Here is a 12,277-nt window from a genome sequence, read left to right on the forward strand (position 1 = left end):
GGTCATGATCTCAGGTCCTTCAAAATACCAAGGTCAGAGGTTCCCAGCATTCGTATTCTGACAGCAAGTCCGAACTCTGTCATTTAAACACATCTCAGTCCTTCCTGATCCTCTGAGCAACAACATTCCTACAATCCAGATGCCTAGGGGCCTTTTAACTTCTTAACTGCTGGATTTTTAATAATCCTACTGAGATTTTTCACTACTGGAAGAGAGTGGTGACATCACAGCATCTGAATGATTAGGGCCTGCATCCTCTTGGTTGGTTCAGTGACAGAATCGTTGGTCCTTGGCATCTAGCATCCTGTGGCTGAGGCTGGCACAGGGAGCTCTCCACATCCCCGTGCATCATGTGATGGGGGTGGTCGGTTCCTGGGTCCCACAGTCTTTGATCTGAGAGGTTGGCCCCACCAGGGCCACCCCCCACCCCCACCCGCTGGAGGATGACATTCCAAGGATGTCAAGAACAGAATTTGGGGCAGCTGACCTATTGCTCCTAGCAGAACCATCTGGAGGCCTCAGACCTCACACCCTGAGTATGCCCTGCTCCCTGAAGAACACACCAGAGGCTTTTCGGTTCACACCTTTGGTCTCTCACAGGATGGTGAGAAAAACAACAAGCTGTGGAGCCAATAATTATTCCACTCACCAAAGATGAGGAAGCCTGGATAACAAGACTACTTGCTTTGAGTAGAGCTTCCAATAAATGAATGAGGCTCCTTTCCACCACACGGGGGGCCCTGGAATCCCCATGTTGTCCCTTGGTGTCCAAATCCTAGCATGTCGTCATGCATCTTCTCAGGCTAACATGCCCTCCAATACGTGAGGGGTTCTGGGTGAGGCTTGTTTCTTGAATCCCCCTGACTCCTCTCTTCCCCTCAACTTCCCACAGTGCTCGCCAGGCACAGAGCAATAGACACATGGAAACAAATTAAGGGCTGGATTCCTTAATGCTGAGGAAACCTCTAATACCTCCTTCTCTTTAACCCCAGTGCAGAAAATCCCTGGTCATGAGTCCTGGGGGACAACTAAACCAGAAAGCTAGGTGAGGCTTTTCTCGCCTTCCCTGCAAACCCTAATGGCTGGGCTGATGAAGCCATCGGAACAAGGATGGCCAGGAGCCCCTCCCCACCTCCTGCGGGGACAGACCGGAAATAGGGCAGGACGAGTGACTGGGAAGAAGGGAAAGGAGGTGGGGTCTGGGAAAGAGGGAAGGAAGAGAGAATCCCATGACTCTGTGGTGGGGACAGCAAGGCCTTGAGGTGCTTGGTGGTCCACGAGGGAGGGAGGGAGGAGGAAGTCTGCAGCTTTCAAGGCTCAGTTCCCCCGCCCACCAGAAAAACGCAGCCATTCATCCCTTCGATCCCGGGTTCTGGACACTGGCTGAGGGATAGACTTGTGCTCAGTGCGACACCAGATGTGTGCAAGCTTTCCCTGGGAGTCCCGTTGGGGCCTGCAGGGTGCTGAGCTCTGAGGAAAATAACCAGGTGGGAGAGTGGGACCCCAGGGAGTGAGCAGGAGAAGCAATGGAGGACGTGGTCCCCGAGATCCCAGAAGACAAGCCCATGGAGAAGGGAAGTCAGGCCTCCAGAGCCCAGGCGAGCCCCCTGATGAACTCAACCAAAGGCACAATATATCAGTCCATATTTATTGAAGCAGACGATAGAAGACAGGATTGCGAAAGCCACACAGATCTTCAATACACTCCCCCCCAACGAAGCGATGTCTGAGGCTCAGAGAGGCGGCGTCTCCTGGCCCCCGAGCTGGTTGATCTCCTCGACATATGGCCAGGTTCCTTGACTTGTGGCTGACCTCTGCTATCTCTTTTCTATTCCACCCCTTCCACCACCACTTTTTTTCCAAATCAGCCACTGTTCCAAAACCCTTTAGATTATCATTGGAATTTCACTGGTTGCTCAGCGCACCCTGAACCCAAAGAGCACCAACAATTTGCTAAACATTCCCCCCTACCCTTCTGCCAACTGCAATAACCCCTCCCTCATTGGGCTCAGCTTCAGAAATGCCAAACTCCTCAACACCCCAACACAAAACCTTTATTTTGCACTTTTTCCCCCTCTAATAAGGCACCTCCATGTCATTGTCCCACACATGTCCCTGCTCCCCGCCCTGCTCGGGGATCACGGAGTCGGGCCCTCCTTCAGAATTTCATAGATCTCACTGAGCTTCTCCAGCTTGGTCTCCAGCTCCCGGGCCTGCTGCCTCATGTCTTCAGCTGACTCTGTCTTTGCGCCCTTTTGCAAGTGTTCTGAGTCTTTCACGAGGCTGACCACATCCATTGCAAGGGAGAGACCTGCAGTGGCCGCACCCATGATCCGGGCTCCTTTGGTCATTGCCAGAGCAGTGCCTCCAAAAGCTTTCTGCACCTGCCGGCCACTTCGAACTGAGATTCTCTGAGCTGTCATAAGGCGCCTGGCATTGACTACAAGGCGAGGTTTGACTTTGGCTAGCTTGATGGCACGAACATTCCTTGCAATGCTTTGCAGGGCTCTAAAGCATTTATCTGTTAAGGAATAAATCTGGGGTATGCGGTCATGCAGAACCTTTGCAATGACCTCCCCTTTGTCAAAATCAGTTGATGTCAGGTGACTGGCTTGGGCTTTTGCGGACGACTCACTTGAGACTTCCACGAGGCTGGTAGACACCTGGGTCACAGCGGCTGCTGCTCCCAGCCCCATTCCAGTTGCCAAGAGTGCCAGACTGGCCCCTGCTGTCACAGGAGCCAGACCCAGACCAAGGATGCTCAGGAGGCCAGACACAGCACCAGCGGAGTTGGCTACTATGTTGGCGATGGTGCAGTCCCGGTGTACCTTGTCCACCTCATCTGCGAGCTCGTGGAGCTTTCTTATACGCTCCTCAAGCTTGAGTTTCAACTCGGGAAACTGATGCAGAAAACTCTCCCTAGCCTGCTGCTCTTCGGCCTCCAGATCCATCGTTCTTTGCAACTCGTTCAGAACTTCACGTAGGGCTTCTGCCTCCTCCCTGTAACAGGGAAGATCAAGGGATTAGGAGAAGCTTATCCGGAAAATGGGCTCCATTTGCTCTAACCTCCATACACCACAGAACTTTTACTGTAAACCAAGTGGAAAAGAATGTTACAAATGCAAAGAACCCTTCCTGCAATGTTGCACACGTTCCGCACACTGCTCACGCTCCATAACACACCCCAGTTGGGGAGTAAATAAGTCCGTGTCATCCTCAGAGGCTCTTAAATAGTGGCTATTGGAGGAAGACGGCCTCACAGTCAAGGACAGATCCCCACGGTCAGTACCACAGTGTGTGCAGACTGGGAACTCTGCAGATGAAGAAAGGGAAGTGAGGTTGGAACAGGAAATCCTTCTTTCGGAGAAATGTCATGTGTGCTGAGGGATGAACCTACCCACAGAGGTCTTCCCTTGCCCTGGGCACTGCGAAGTGAGCTCTAGGCCCCACCTAGGATGTCAAGGGTCCTAGAATGATACGACTGTCTTCCTTTGCCTGGGCCTTTGGCCATGGGACAGCCTGACAAAATGATGGAGTCTTTGGGTCATGAGCTGTCAGTTGTGACTATGGAGGATCTAGAAACTGGCCTCCCAGGAGAGCAGAAGGCGACAGGTCAGCCATGCAGGCAGATGTGACTGAGCCCCAGTAAACTCTGTTCTGAGGTTCAGGCTGAAAAATACTCTCTCCCGGAAAACACGTTACCCAGGCTCTCATGAGCCCTTCTCTTGACTGTGCCTTGACCTTGGTCTTCTGGGCTCTGACCTTAACAGACTGCGTACAGTCTTAGCAAGAGCTCTGTTAAGACAGCTTAGTGAGAATCCACACACTCTCAATATCTCATCACATTTGACATCTGATCAAATTCCACCTTTGATGTGCCAGTCTTTGACCTGCCTTCAGGAAGAACCCTGTTGGGTCAGGTTAGCAAGAATCCCTCCACTTTAATGTCTCCTCTTACTGATTTCCCATCCCTTGCCCTCGCCCTGCTCCTTGCCTAGAAATCCCTACCGGTCTTCACTCTATTTCAAGATGAGCCCAATCTCTCCCCACTATGACATCACTCTTGACACCTATGGCATGAATTAAGTCTTCTTGACCATTTTAGTAAGTGTCACAGTAATTGCTTACTTGCACAGTGTGAGCATCCCAGGCGGGCAATGCTCCCGGTGCACTGTCACACACTGAATACAGGACAGTAAGGCCTCCTGAGGACAGTGGAAACTTTGCACTGGAAACCCTCCCAGACTCTGCCCCAAGTGTCTCTCTCCTGGCTGGTGGGAAGCTGTATCTCTCCATGTCACACAACATAACTGAGGGGACAGCTCTCGGTGAGCTCTGTGAGTGCTTCTGGGGAATCATCCAATCCCGGGGGGGTTGGGGACACCCCCAAATTTTAGTTGGTGCAAAAGTAGGGACAGTCTTAGGGATTGTGCCCTCAGACTTTGCAGTTGGCTAACTCTGGGTACTTGAAGTTTAAGAAAACAAGATCTCACAGCAAGAAGAGTCCTTAATCACCATTTTGCTTGACAGCTGCTGTCTCTCCCAAGCCTGCTGGCTGTTCTCTGATGAGGCCCGCTGCCCCAACTGACTGAGAGCCAGGACATCCACTACCCTTGGTTCCCCTCAGACTTTCCAGCTCATGTCATGGATTCCCCAACCACCACCCAACACCGCCAACCTCACACGTGTCACAGCCTAAATAATACCTTAGCTGGTCACAGCTCTGCATGCATGTACACCAAGGCCATGTGCAACTTTACAACATCTCTTAAAGCTACAAGAGACTTTGTGAACCTTCTATTTGAACCAGTAAGCTGGAAATGATCTAGGTTTGGAGAAGAAAGTAGTTTCCTCTTTGGTGGGGACTTCTGAGGCTCAGAATCCCTCAAAGGCTACACAATTGGCAGCTGTCCCCTGTGGAGCTGGAAGTTGTCACAAAGTCACACTGCCTCCTATTGGTCTGGGGCTGCCCAGTTTAGAAGACAGGGGTTTCAAAATGGTAGTCAAGACTGACCCAGCTCCAAGGCAAGGTATGGAAGAAACCCTGCCCCATGGCCTGGCAATCCCAGCGGTGAGGAGATCAAAGAAGGGAGGGAAGAAATGTCCCCTCTCCCTCACACCCAACCTCTGCTAGGCCCCTGGTCTCCTCAAGTTTGTGCCCTAGAGCTTCCCTCAGTCCCAGATCCACTGCCCAAGCCTACCTAGTCCTCCAATCTAGATACCCTGGTCCTCTTATCAATTGTGACCACTGGCTCTGGCCCTGGTCCAAGCCTCCTGGGACCTTGGACAGGATGACTAGGTTCTTCACCTTTGACCTTGAAATTCACACCAAGGCCCTGGCCACAATCCTCTCAGGTTGAATTACTGTTCCCATGGAACAAATGCCCAATCTGACACTCCCAGACACACAGACCCAGAGAGCTCCAGGGCTGGGCAGAGAGAGAGAGTCAGGATCCAACCAGCTCAGTCCAATTCCACTCCAGCCTCTCCGCCTCATGGGCCCGCAGGATCCTGCTGCATGGTCATGCAGCTGCTCAGGTGGGGAGGGAAGGCTCTCGTCCGAATCCCCAGGGCCACAGACTGACATGTCAGTGTTCTTGTGACTGGTCCCAGAGGAAGTCGTGCTTGGCCCTCATCTCCAGGAAGAAGACCCTTACCACCATCTCTTCTCGGTAACCTTCCAATGAGTTAACACTAATGGAGTTCCTACTATGTGTCATCACTATGCTAGGGACCTTACGTGCATTATCTTCATTTCCCCATGATAAAATTGAACAGATAAAGAGATCAAGGCAGAGAAGGGTCAGCTTTAGGTTAAGGCCTAAGGTCACATAACCTGCCCTCTGCAGGTTTCCTTCTCCTCAATCCGAGACCATTCACTGCCAGCAAATGTCATGGAAGACATGTTCCTCATGGATTGTCGAGAAGGAACATGCTCAACCCCAGCCCCAGGACACTGTCCCGCAGAGACCTGGCTGACCATCGGGGGCATCTGCACGGGGGGCGGGGCGTACCTGGACAAAGTGGCCTCAGCCTCAAATCTCTCCCAGGATTCATGGTCACTCAGCAGGAAGTCTAGTTCCTCACGCCTAACTGTGTTCCGGAAAGTCTCAATGACCTCCTCAAGAAGGCCTTCACTCTCTAGATGGAAAAAAAAATATGAAAGGCTTTTAGTTTTTTCTTTTTCCTGCTTCCCTAAGGGAGAGAGGAAACCAGGGCTTAGCTGGAGGGAAACCACAGCGCTGAACTGTGCTTTTATGGACCCGCCGGTGGGTGGGGAGGGGAAATAGGTGTGAGCCGGCTGAAGGCATATTGAGATCAACAGAATCCGTTCCTGCCCCGCTTTCGTATCTAATAGGCAGGGGCTTACAGATGGGACACAGGACAAGTGCCCTAATATAGCCGTGGGAGCCCGGGGGATGCTACGGGAGGGGAGGTTTTACCTGGAACTAACAGGGTCCAGGGACAGGGGACAGCAACAATACTTAGGGAGGACACACTCTGTAGCAGGCCCTGGCCCAAACACATAAACACATTCTATTTGATCTTCATAACCACACAAGGAAATACTCTCATTTTACAGGTTAGGTAAGGTAAGGCACTCCAGATCACACAGCTGGGAGGTAGCAAAGACCAGACCGGGGTCCAGGTCGTGGCCCACTGACCCTCACAGAGCACTCAGGCTGGCAGCCGGGTGAGAGCTGGAGGAAATGGCCTCTCTTGTAAAGCCCCACAGTCATCCTGAGCCATGCTGGAGGCTTGGACAGGGCAAGAGGGCAGGACCACGCTCCAAGGCTGCTGGTCTACCCCCTCCCCCCACCACGCCTCAGGATCCCTTTTTTCCCCTCCTTTCCCCTCTGCTCTCCCCCACCTCCCTCTGGACTGTCCTGGCCTCACTTCTGGGTCATTGATGGATTTGACGGGCAGCAGGGGAAGGGAGGAAGTAAGCACCTCAGCCATGACCCTCAGAAGACAAGAGSGAGGTGTCCCTACAGACTCCTGGGCTGGGGACTCCCCTTGACCTCTCTTGGGGGCTCAAGGAAGCTCTTCAAGGGACCGATTCCTCTGTRGGTGAGCTCAGCTGGAGGCATCCCCGCAATTCCAGGGATCATCCAGAGAAGTGGAAGGCGACTACCTGGGCTGAGCCCACGGGCTCCCGAGGTCATGGTGTCGCCGTAGCTTTCCCTACTGCTTGCGTCCGCGTTGCAGTTAGAAGGAGCTGTCGCTTCACCCCTGGGCAAGAGAGAACAAATCGTGGGGTCAGATGTGAGCCAGCGGAGGCAGCAGGCAGCAGTGAGGGGCCAGGTCTTGGGGCTTCCCTCTGGGATGGCGACAAATGCCAGGATGGACTTTACCCCGTGTGTGTGTACTGGCTCCTGCCGCTGCTATTGAAGGAAAGTTACTCACCTCACTCCAGCTCACTCCCAAGCCGAGTCAGGGTCCTGTCGCCTGTTGGGGCACAAGAAGAAGATCATCGGATGAGGCGACTGCCATCTGAGAAGTTACAGAAGCAATGAAACCAAACACAGAAGAAAAGATGGGAACACGTGTTCTGGAAATTCCTTGAGGTCCGGAACGTGTGTTTACTGATGGGTAAGAGCTAATACTGATCGAGTATTGATGACAGGCAGGCTCCTGAGGTGGCCCCTCACTGAGTACCCCACTCCAGGACGTGGGGCTCCTGGGGCTCCCACTAGTAAGTGCAGGAAACCATCACCTGAACTTAGGTTAGTCCAAGTTCTCACAGTAGTGCTAGAGTCAGGACGGGAACCCGATTGTCTCTGATCCAAATCCTGTGCTCTACTCCCTTTAATCTACAAAAAGATTTGTTTATGTACAGTGACTTTTGAACAATACAGGGGTTAGGGGTGCTGACCCGCATCCTCATGAAGGAAAAAAGGCATGCGTAATTTCTGACCTTCAGAACTTAACTATTAATAGCCTACTCCGGACCAAAAGCCTTACCAATAACATAAATAACTGATTAACACGCCGTTTGTATGTTATATGTATTAGGAAACGTGTTCTTGCAACAGAGAAAGCTTGAGAAAATTAAAATGCTAAAATCATAAGGAAGAGAAAGTACATTTACTGTACTGCATAAGTCGATCTGTGTCATTCAAATTTGTGTTGTTCAAGGGTCAGCTGTGTAAGTATTTATTTGTAAATGACTCCTCTCCTTCCAGAGTTGGCTTGCATCGCTAACCAGTCTTTGTCACTCAATTTCCTGGTGCCACAGCTTCCCACAGCCTGTGTCCTCCTTGCTTCTGCAAGATTCTTCATCCCATAGGGTTTGGACTCCTGCTGAGTCCTGGCACAATCCCTACAGCCCTTGTCTAGCCTTCTTGATGATGTGCAGTCCTCTCTCTAGTCCCCCCCCAACTGGGAACTTTAGACTCTTTCTGATTCTTCATCTAAATGTAAATGCAAAGAACAATCTCCTTGTATGAAACACTGCCTGTATTTGAGATTATTTCCTTAAGACACTTCTAGAAGCACGATGACTGGGTCAGAAGCTATCAACACGTATAAGTTTTTTCTTACCTAGAGCCACACTGTTACAAAAAAAAGTTATACCAATCACATGCACACTCACAGTACATGAGGGTGTCCATCATCCTATTTTTTTAAAAAACAGACCGTTGGGCACCTGGGTGGCTAGGTTACTGGGCATCTGCCTTCAGGTCTAGTTATGATCCCAGGGTCCTAGGATGGAGTCCCATATCGCCACTCTGCAGGAAGCCCTCTTCTCCCTCCCCTACCCACCCTACTTATGTTCCTCCTCTCCTGTGTCTCTCTCTGTCAAATAAATAAATAAAATCTTTAACAATAAAAATAAAAATAAACTAAAAAATAAAAAACAGACCCCTAACAAGAGAGAATTTATTTTTATTTTATATTTATTTATTTATATAAATATATATAATTATATAAATAATTTATAAATAATAAAAATTATATAAATAATTTATTTATATAAATCATTTATATTTATTTTAGGCAAGTAAAGTTCTGTTACTACCCTGCCTTGCGAGATAAGGAAAGACAGCAATTGTTGATTACATTTAAGCATTATATTTTAAGTTAACTTTTTTTTTTAATAATCTCTACACCTGATTTGGGACTCGAACTCACAACCCCAAGGTCAAGAGTCCCAGGCTTTTCCAACTGAGCCAGTTAGGAGCCCTTTGGCACTATCTGAACAAGACAAAAGAGCATTTAACAGCCACTCCTCCTGAGACCTGACTGAAAGAGAGTAAAAGTACTTATAGGTATAAAAATAACGAATGAAAACAGTGACTCACATTTGTGTCCTAAGCTCTGGACCGGTGATGGCTCTAAGACTTTACAAATAGTAACCCGTCTTCTTCCAATAATCATTGAGCTGCGTATCGCTTGCATCCCTGTTTGCAGATAAGGAAACTAAAGCACAGACTATGTGATTTTTCCCGGAGTCAGAAATCTGGTCAGCGGTAGCCTGGGTGCAACCCTGCCTGCTGGACTCAAGCACCCACACAGCGTCTCTCTTCATTCTGCTGCCAAGGAAAAAGGAGAACGGGGCCCAGTGGTAGTCCAGAGGCTTAGACAAATGTTTGAATGCAGACTGGTCGGAGAATTGAAGCTGAATACAGAATCATAGAGGGAGTTTCCATCAGAAAAACAGAGAGAGGGCAAATAGGCAGCAAGAACGGTCTGCTACACAGAGCTGCGGAAAGGGAGACCGAAGCTGAGAGGCAGGTGGAGGTGAGCAGGAATAAGGTTACCAACCCCGCACCCGACCCTATATTCACATCAGCCCAGGTCTACACCAGACGGGGAAAAGCAGAATTGAAAGCCTCCAGAAAAAAATACCTGTCTTCTGGCGTCTAGGAGGCCCTCATCCACTCACTCTACATGGAAGCCCGTCAGTCAACTTACCTCTCTCTTCGATACGGTTGGGCAACGCAAGAAAGAGGACCAGATGGAAAGGGTGGCTAAGATCGATAAAAAATGACACCAGAAGGCGTCCATGGCTGGCTCAGTTGGCAGAGCATGCAACTCTTGATCTCGAGGTCAGGAGTTCAAGCCCCATGTTGGGCATAGAGCTCACACTATAAAAAAGTCAGAATAACGTGGCATCTGGGTGGCTCAGTGGGTTAAGCCTCTGCCTTCGGCTCAGGACATGATCTCAGGGTCCTGGGATCGAGCCCCGAGTCGGACTCTCCCCTCCCCCTTGTGATCTCTCTCTTTCTCTCTCTGTCAAATAAATATATAAAGTCTTTTTTTAAAAAAAAGTCAGAATACCAAAATCAACTGGACTTAATAAACCTTAAAAACACTGATACCAGAAGAAATACATAATTTTGATAGAAAATAATTTTTTAAACCTTGAATCAATGTCCTCTGGGAGATTAGAAAATTGTTGTTTTCATAAAATGAGAACAGGATGCACTGGAAAGGGAAAAAATAATGGGACAAAAAAGAGATCTTGGGACTTAAAAAGTGATTGACATCTAAAGAAGTCTAAGGTAAGGTTAGAAAAGTCAAGGAAAACTTCCAGAAAATAAAACAAAAAGGTGACAACAGAAAGGGACCTAAATGGGGAATGACGAGTTACCATTTGCTATCATTTCTTAGAAAATTACTTGAGAAAGAGCTGCAGGAAAAAAAAAGTTCATGTGTTTATGGCATGAGGTAGAGGATAATAACCAAGAGACCAAAAGACAGAAAGATGTGAGGTCCAGGAAACAGGAACATTAACATAGACAGAAAGGAACCCAAGGAATGCAGCTGGGCATGCAGCAGACGTAGAGAGCAACAGCCCAGTATGGAGTAAAAAGTGAAGAGTTGTGTGGGGAAGGGGGACTTGGTATAATACTGACATAATGCACTGTTCAAAAGAAATTGAGGAGACGTTGAAGGCAATATTGCAAGGGGTTAAAACAAGGGCAATTAGAAAGTTGGGAAAAATTAAGACTGCACAAGAAAGCGTGTGCCACTACATTTCACAAGTTAGCTTTACAGTAAACAATACTGAAAACATCACAAATATGTAAACATTCTTGTTTGATTTTTAACTTCTAGAACAAAAGAGACTATTTAAATACAAGAACTAAATGCACCTGTGGTCAATCAATATGTAAATCAAAGTACAATGGTAGAAGTTGGGAGCTGCAGCACTGAAGAGAGGAGAAGGATTAATATCCTCATTTTACAAAGCGGGCGGTCCGAAAATACCGGCTGCAATTGAGAGGCTAGGAAATGAAGAGGTAAGAAAAAAAGAAAGAAAGAAACAAAGGTGTAAGTAAATGCCTTACGACTAGAAAGGTTTCTAACTGAGGACGTAAGTTTAGTGATAGAATGATATTAGGACAAGGTGGGGAGGTGTGTAAGAAAAAGTATAAAAATAAGTGAAATCATTCTCTGCCCTAGTAAGAAATAAATAGCTCATATTACAATTTAAAAGTCAAGGGAGGGGTGCCTGGGTGGCTCAGTGGGTTAAGCCTCTGCCTTCGGCTCAGGTCATGATCTCAGGGTCCTGGGATCGAGTCCCCCATCAGGCTCTCTGCTCAGCGGGGAGCCTGCTTCCCCCTCTCTCTCTGCCTGCCTCTCCGCCTACTTGTGATCTCTCTGTGTCAAATAAATAACTAAAAAAATCTTAAATATAAATAAAAATCAAGGGAATGAAGTTAGCTATCGTGGTGGGTGACTACCTACTTTGCACCAGGCACCGTTCTAAGTGATTTGGACGCATCAACTCATACATTAGTTCTCACCATGATTCTGTAAGAAAAGGAACTGAAGCCCAGAAAGGTTAGGTAATTGACCCAAAGCACCCAGCTAGTGCCAGAGCCAGAATTCAAATCCAGACTCCTTATCTCCAGAGCCTACACTCTCACCTATTCTGTTCTCCCACTGTAGGAATATCATATAAAGATACTGATTAACCACCTAAAGAAAAAGCAACACATTGAAAGTGATTCTTTCTAACTGGGAAAGTGGGTGATCAGAGCCCTCGGGACTAATGGATTTGTTTTAACCATTTGCACTTGTTACTTCGATTTCTTTTTTAATTTTAAGAAAGTGGAAGTCCCTTTAGAGCAGTGAGTAACAGCTCACCCCAATAATAGGCTGGTTTCTGGCACCACCATGTTCAACATGATGAGAGCCAGTGGATCAGTACTCATAAGAAATCAGCATGACTCCTGATGTGACAAGTGGCAGCGTGGGAGAAACCTCGGTGGTTGATAAAGTAAGTTCTCTAAGAAAAGTGGGATAATAACATAGGTTCAACGAG

At 48.4% G+C, this 12,277-nt stretch overlaps 1 protein-coding gene across 1 annotated transcript; it reads right to left on the minus strand.

Annotated features, from left to right (window-relative positions):
• Positions 1-1,852: 1,852 nt before the first annotated feature.
• LOC116854650 (apolipoprotein L2-like) lies at positions 1,853-11,898 on the minus strand. Its single transcript, XM_032836730.1, has 5 exons — positions 11,880-11,898; positions 7,408-7,449; positions 7,136-7,233; positions 6,015-6,141; positions 1,853-3,000 (listed from the first exon to the last, which is right to left on the minus strand). The coding sequence occupies exons 3-5, from the start codon at positions 7,164-7,166 to the stop codon at positions 2,139-2,141; spliced, it is 1,020 nt and encodes a 339-aa protein (XP_032692621.1). The 5' UTR covers positions 7,167-7,233; positions 7,408-7,449; positions 11,880-11,898; the 3' UTR covers positions 1,853-2,138.
• Between the last annotated feature and the right edge of the window lie 379 nt (positions 11,899-12,277).

This window comes from Lontra canadensis, unplaced genomic scaffold, assembly GCF_010015895.1.
Source record: "Lontra canadensis isolate GAN:19392208 unplaced genomic scaffold, GSC_riverotter_1.0 scaffold93, whole genome shotgun sequence".
Lineage (NCBI taxonomy): Eukaryota > Metazoa > Chordata > Mammalia > Carnivora > Mustelidae > Lontra > Lontra canadensis.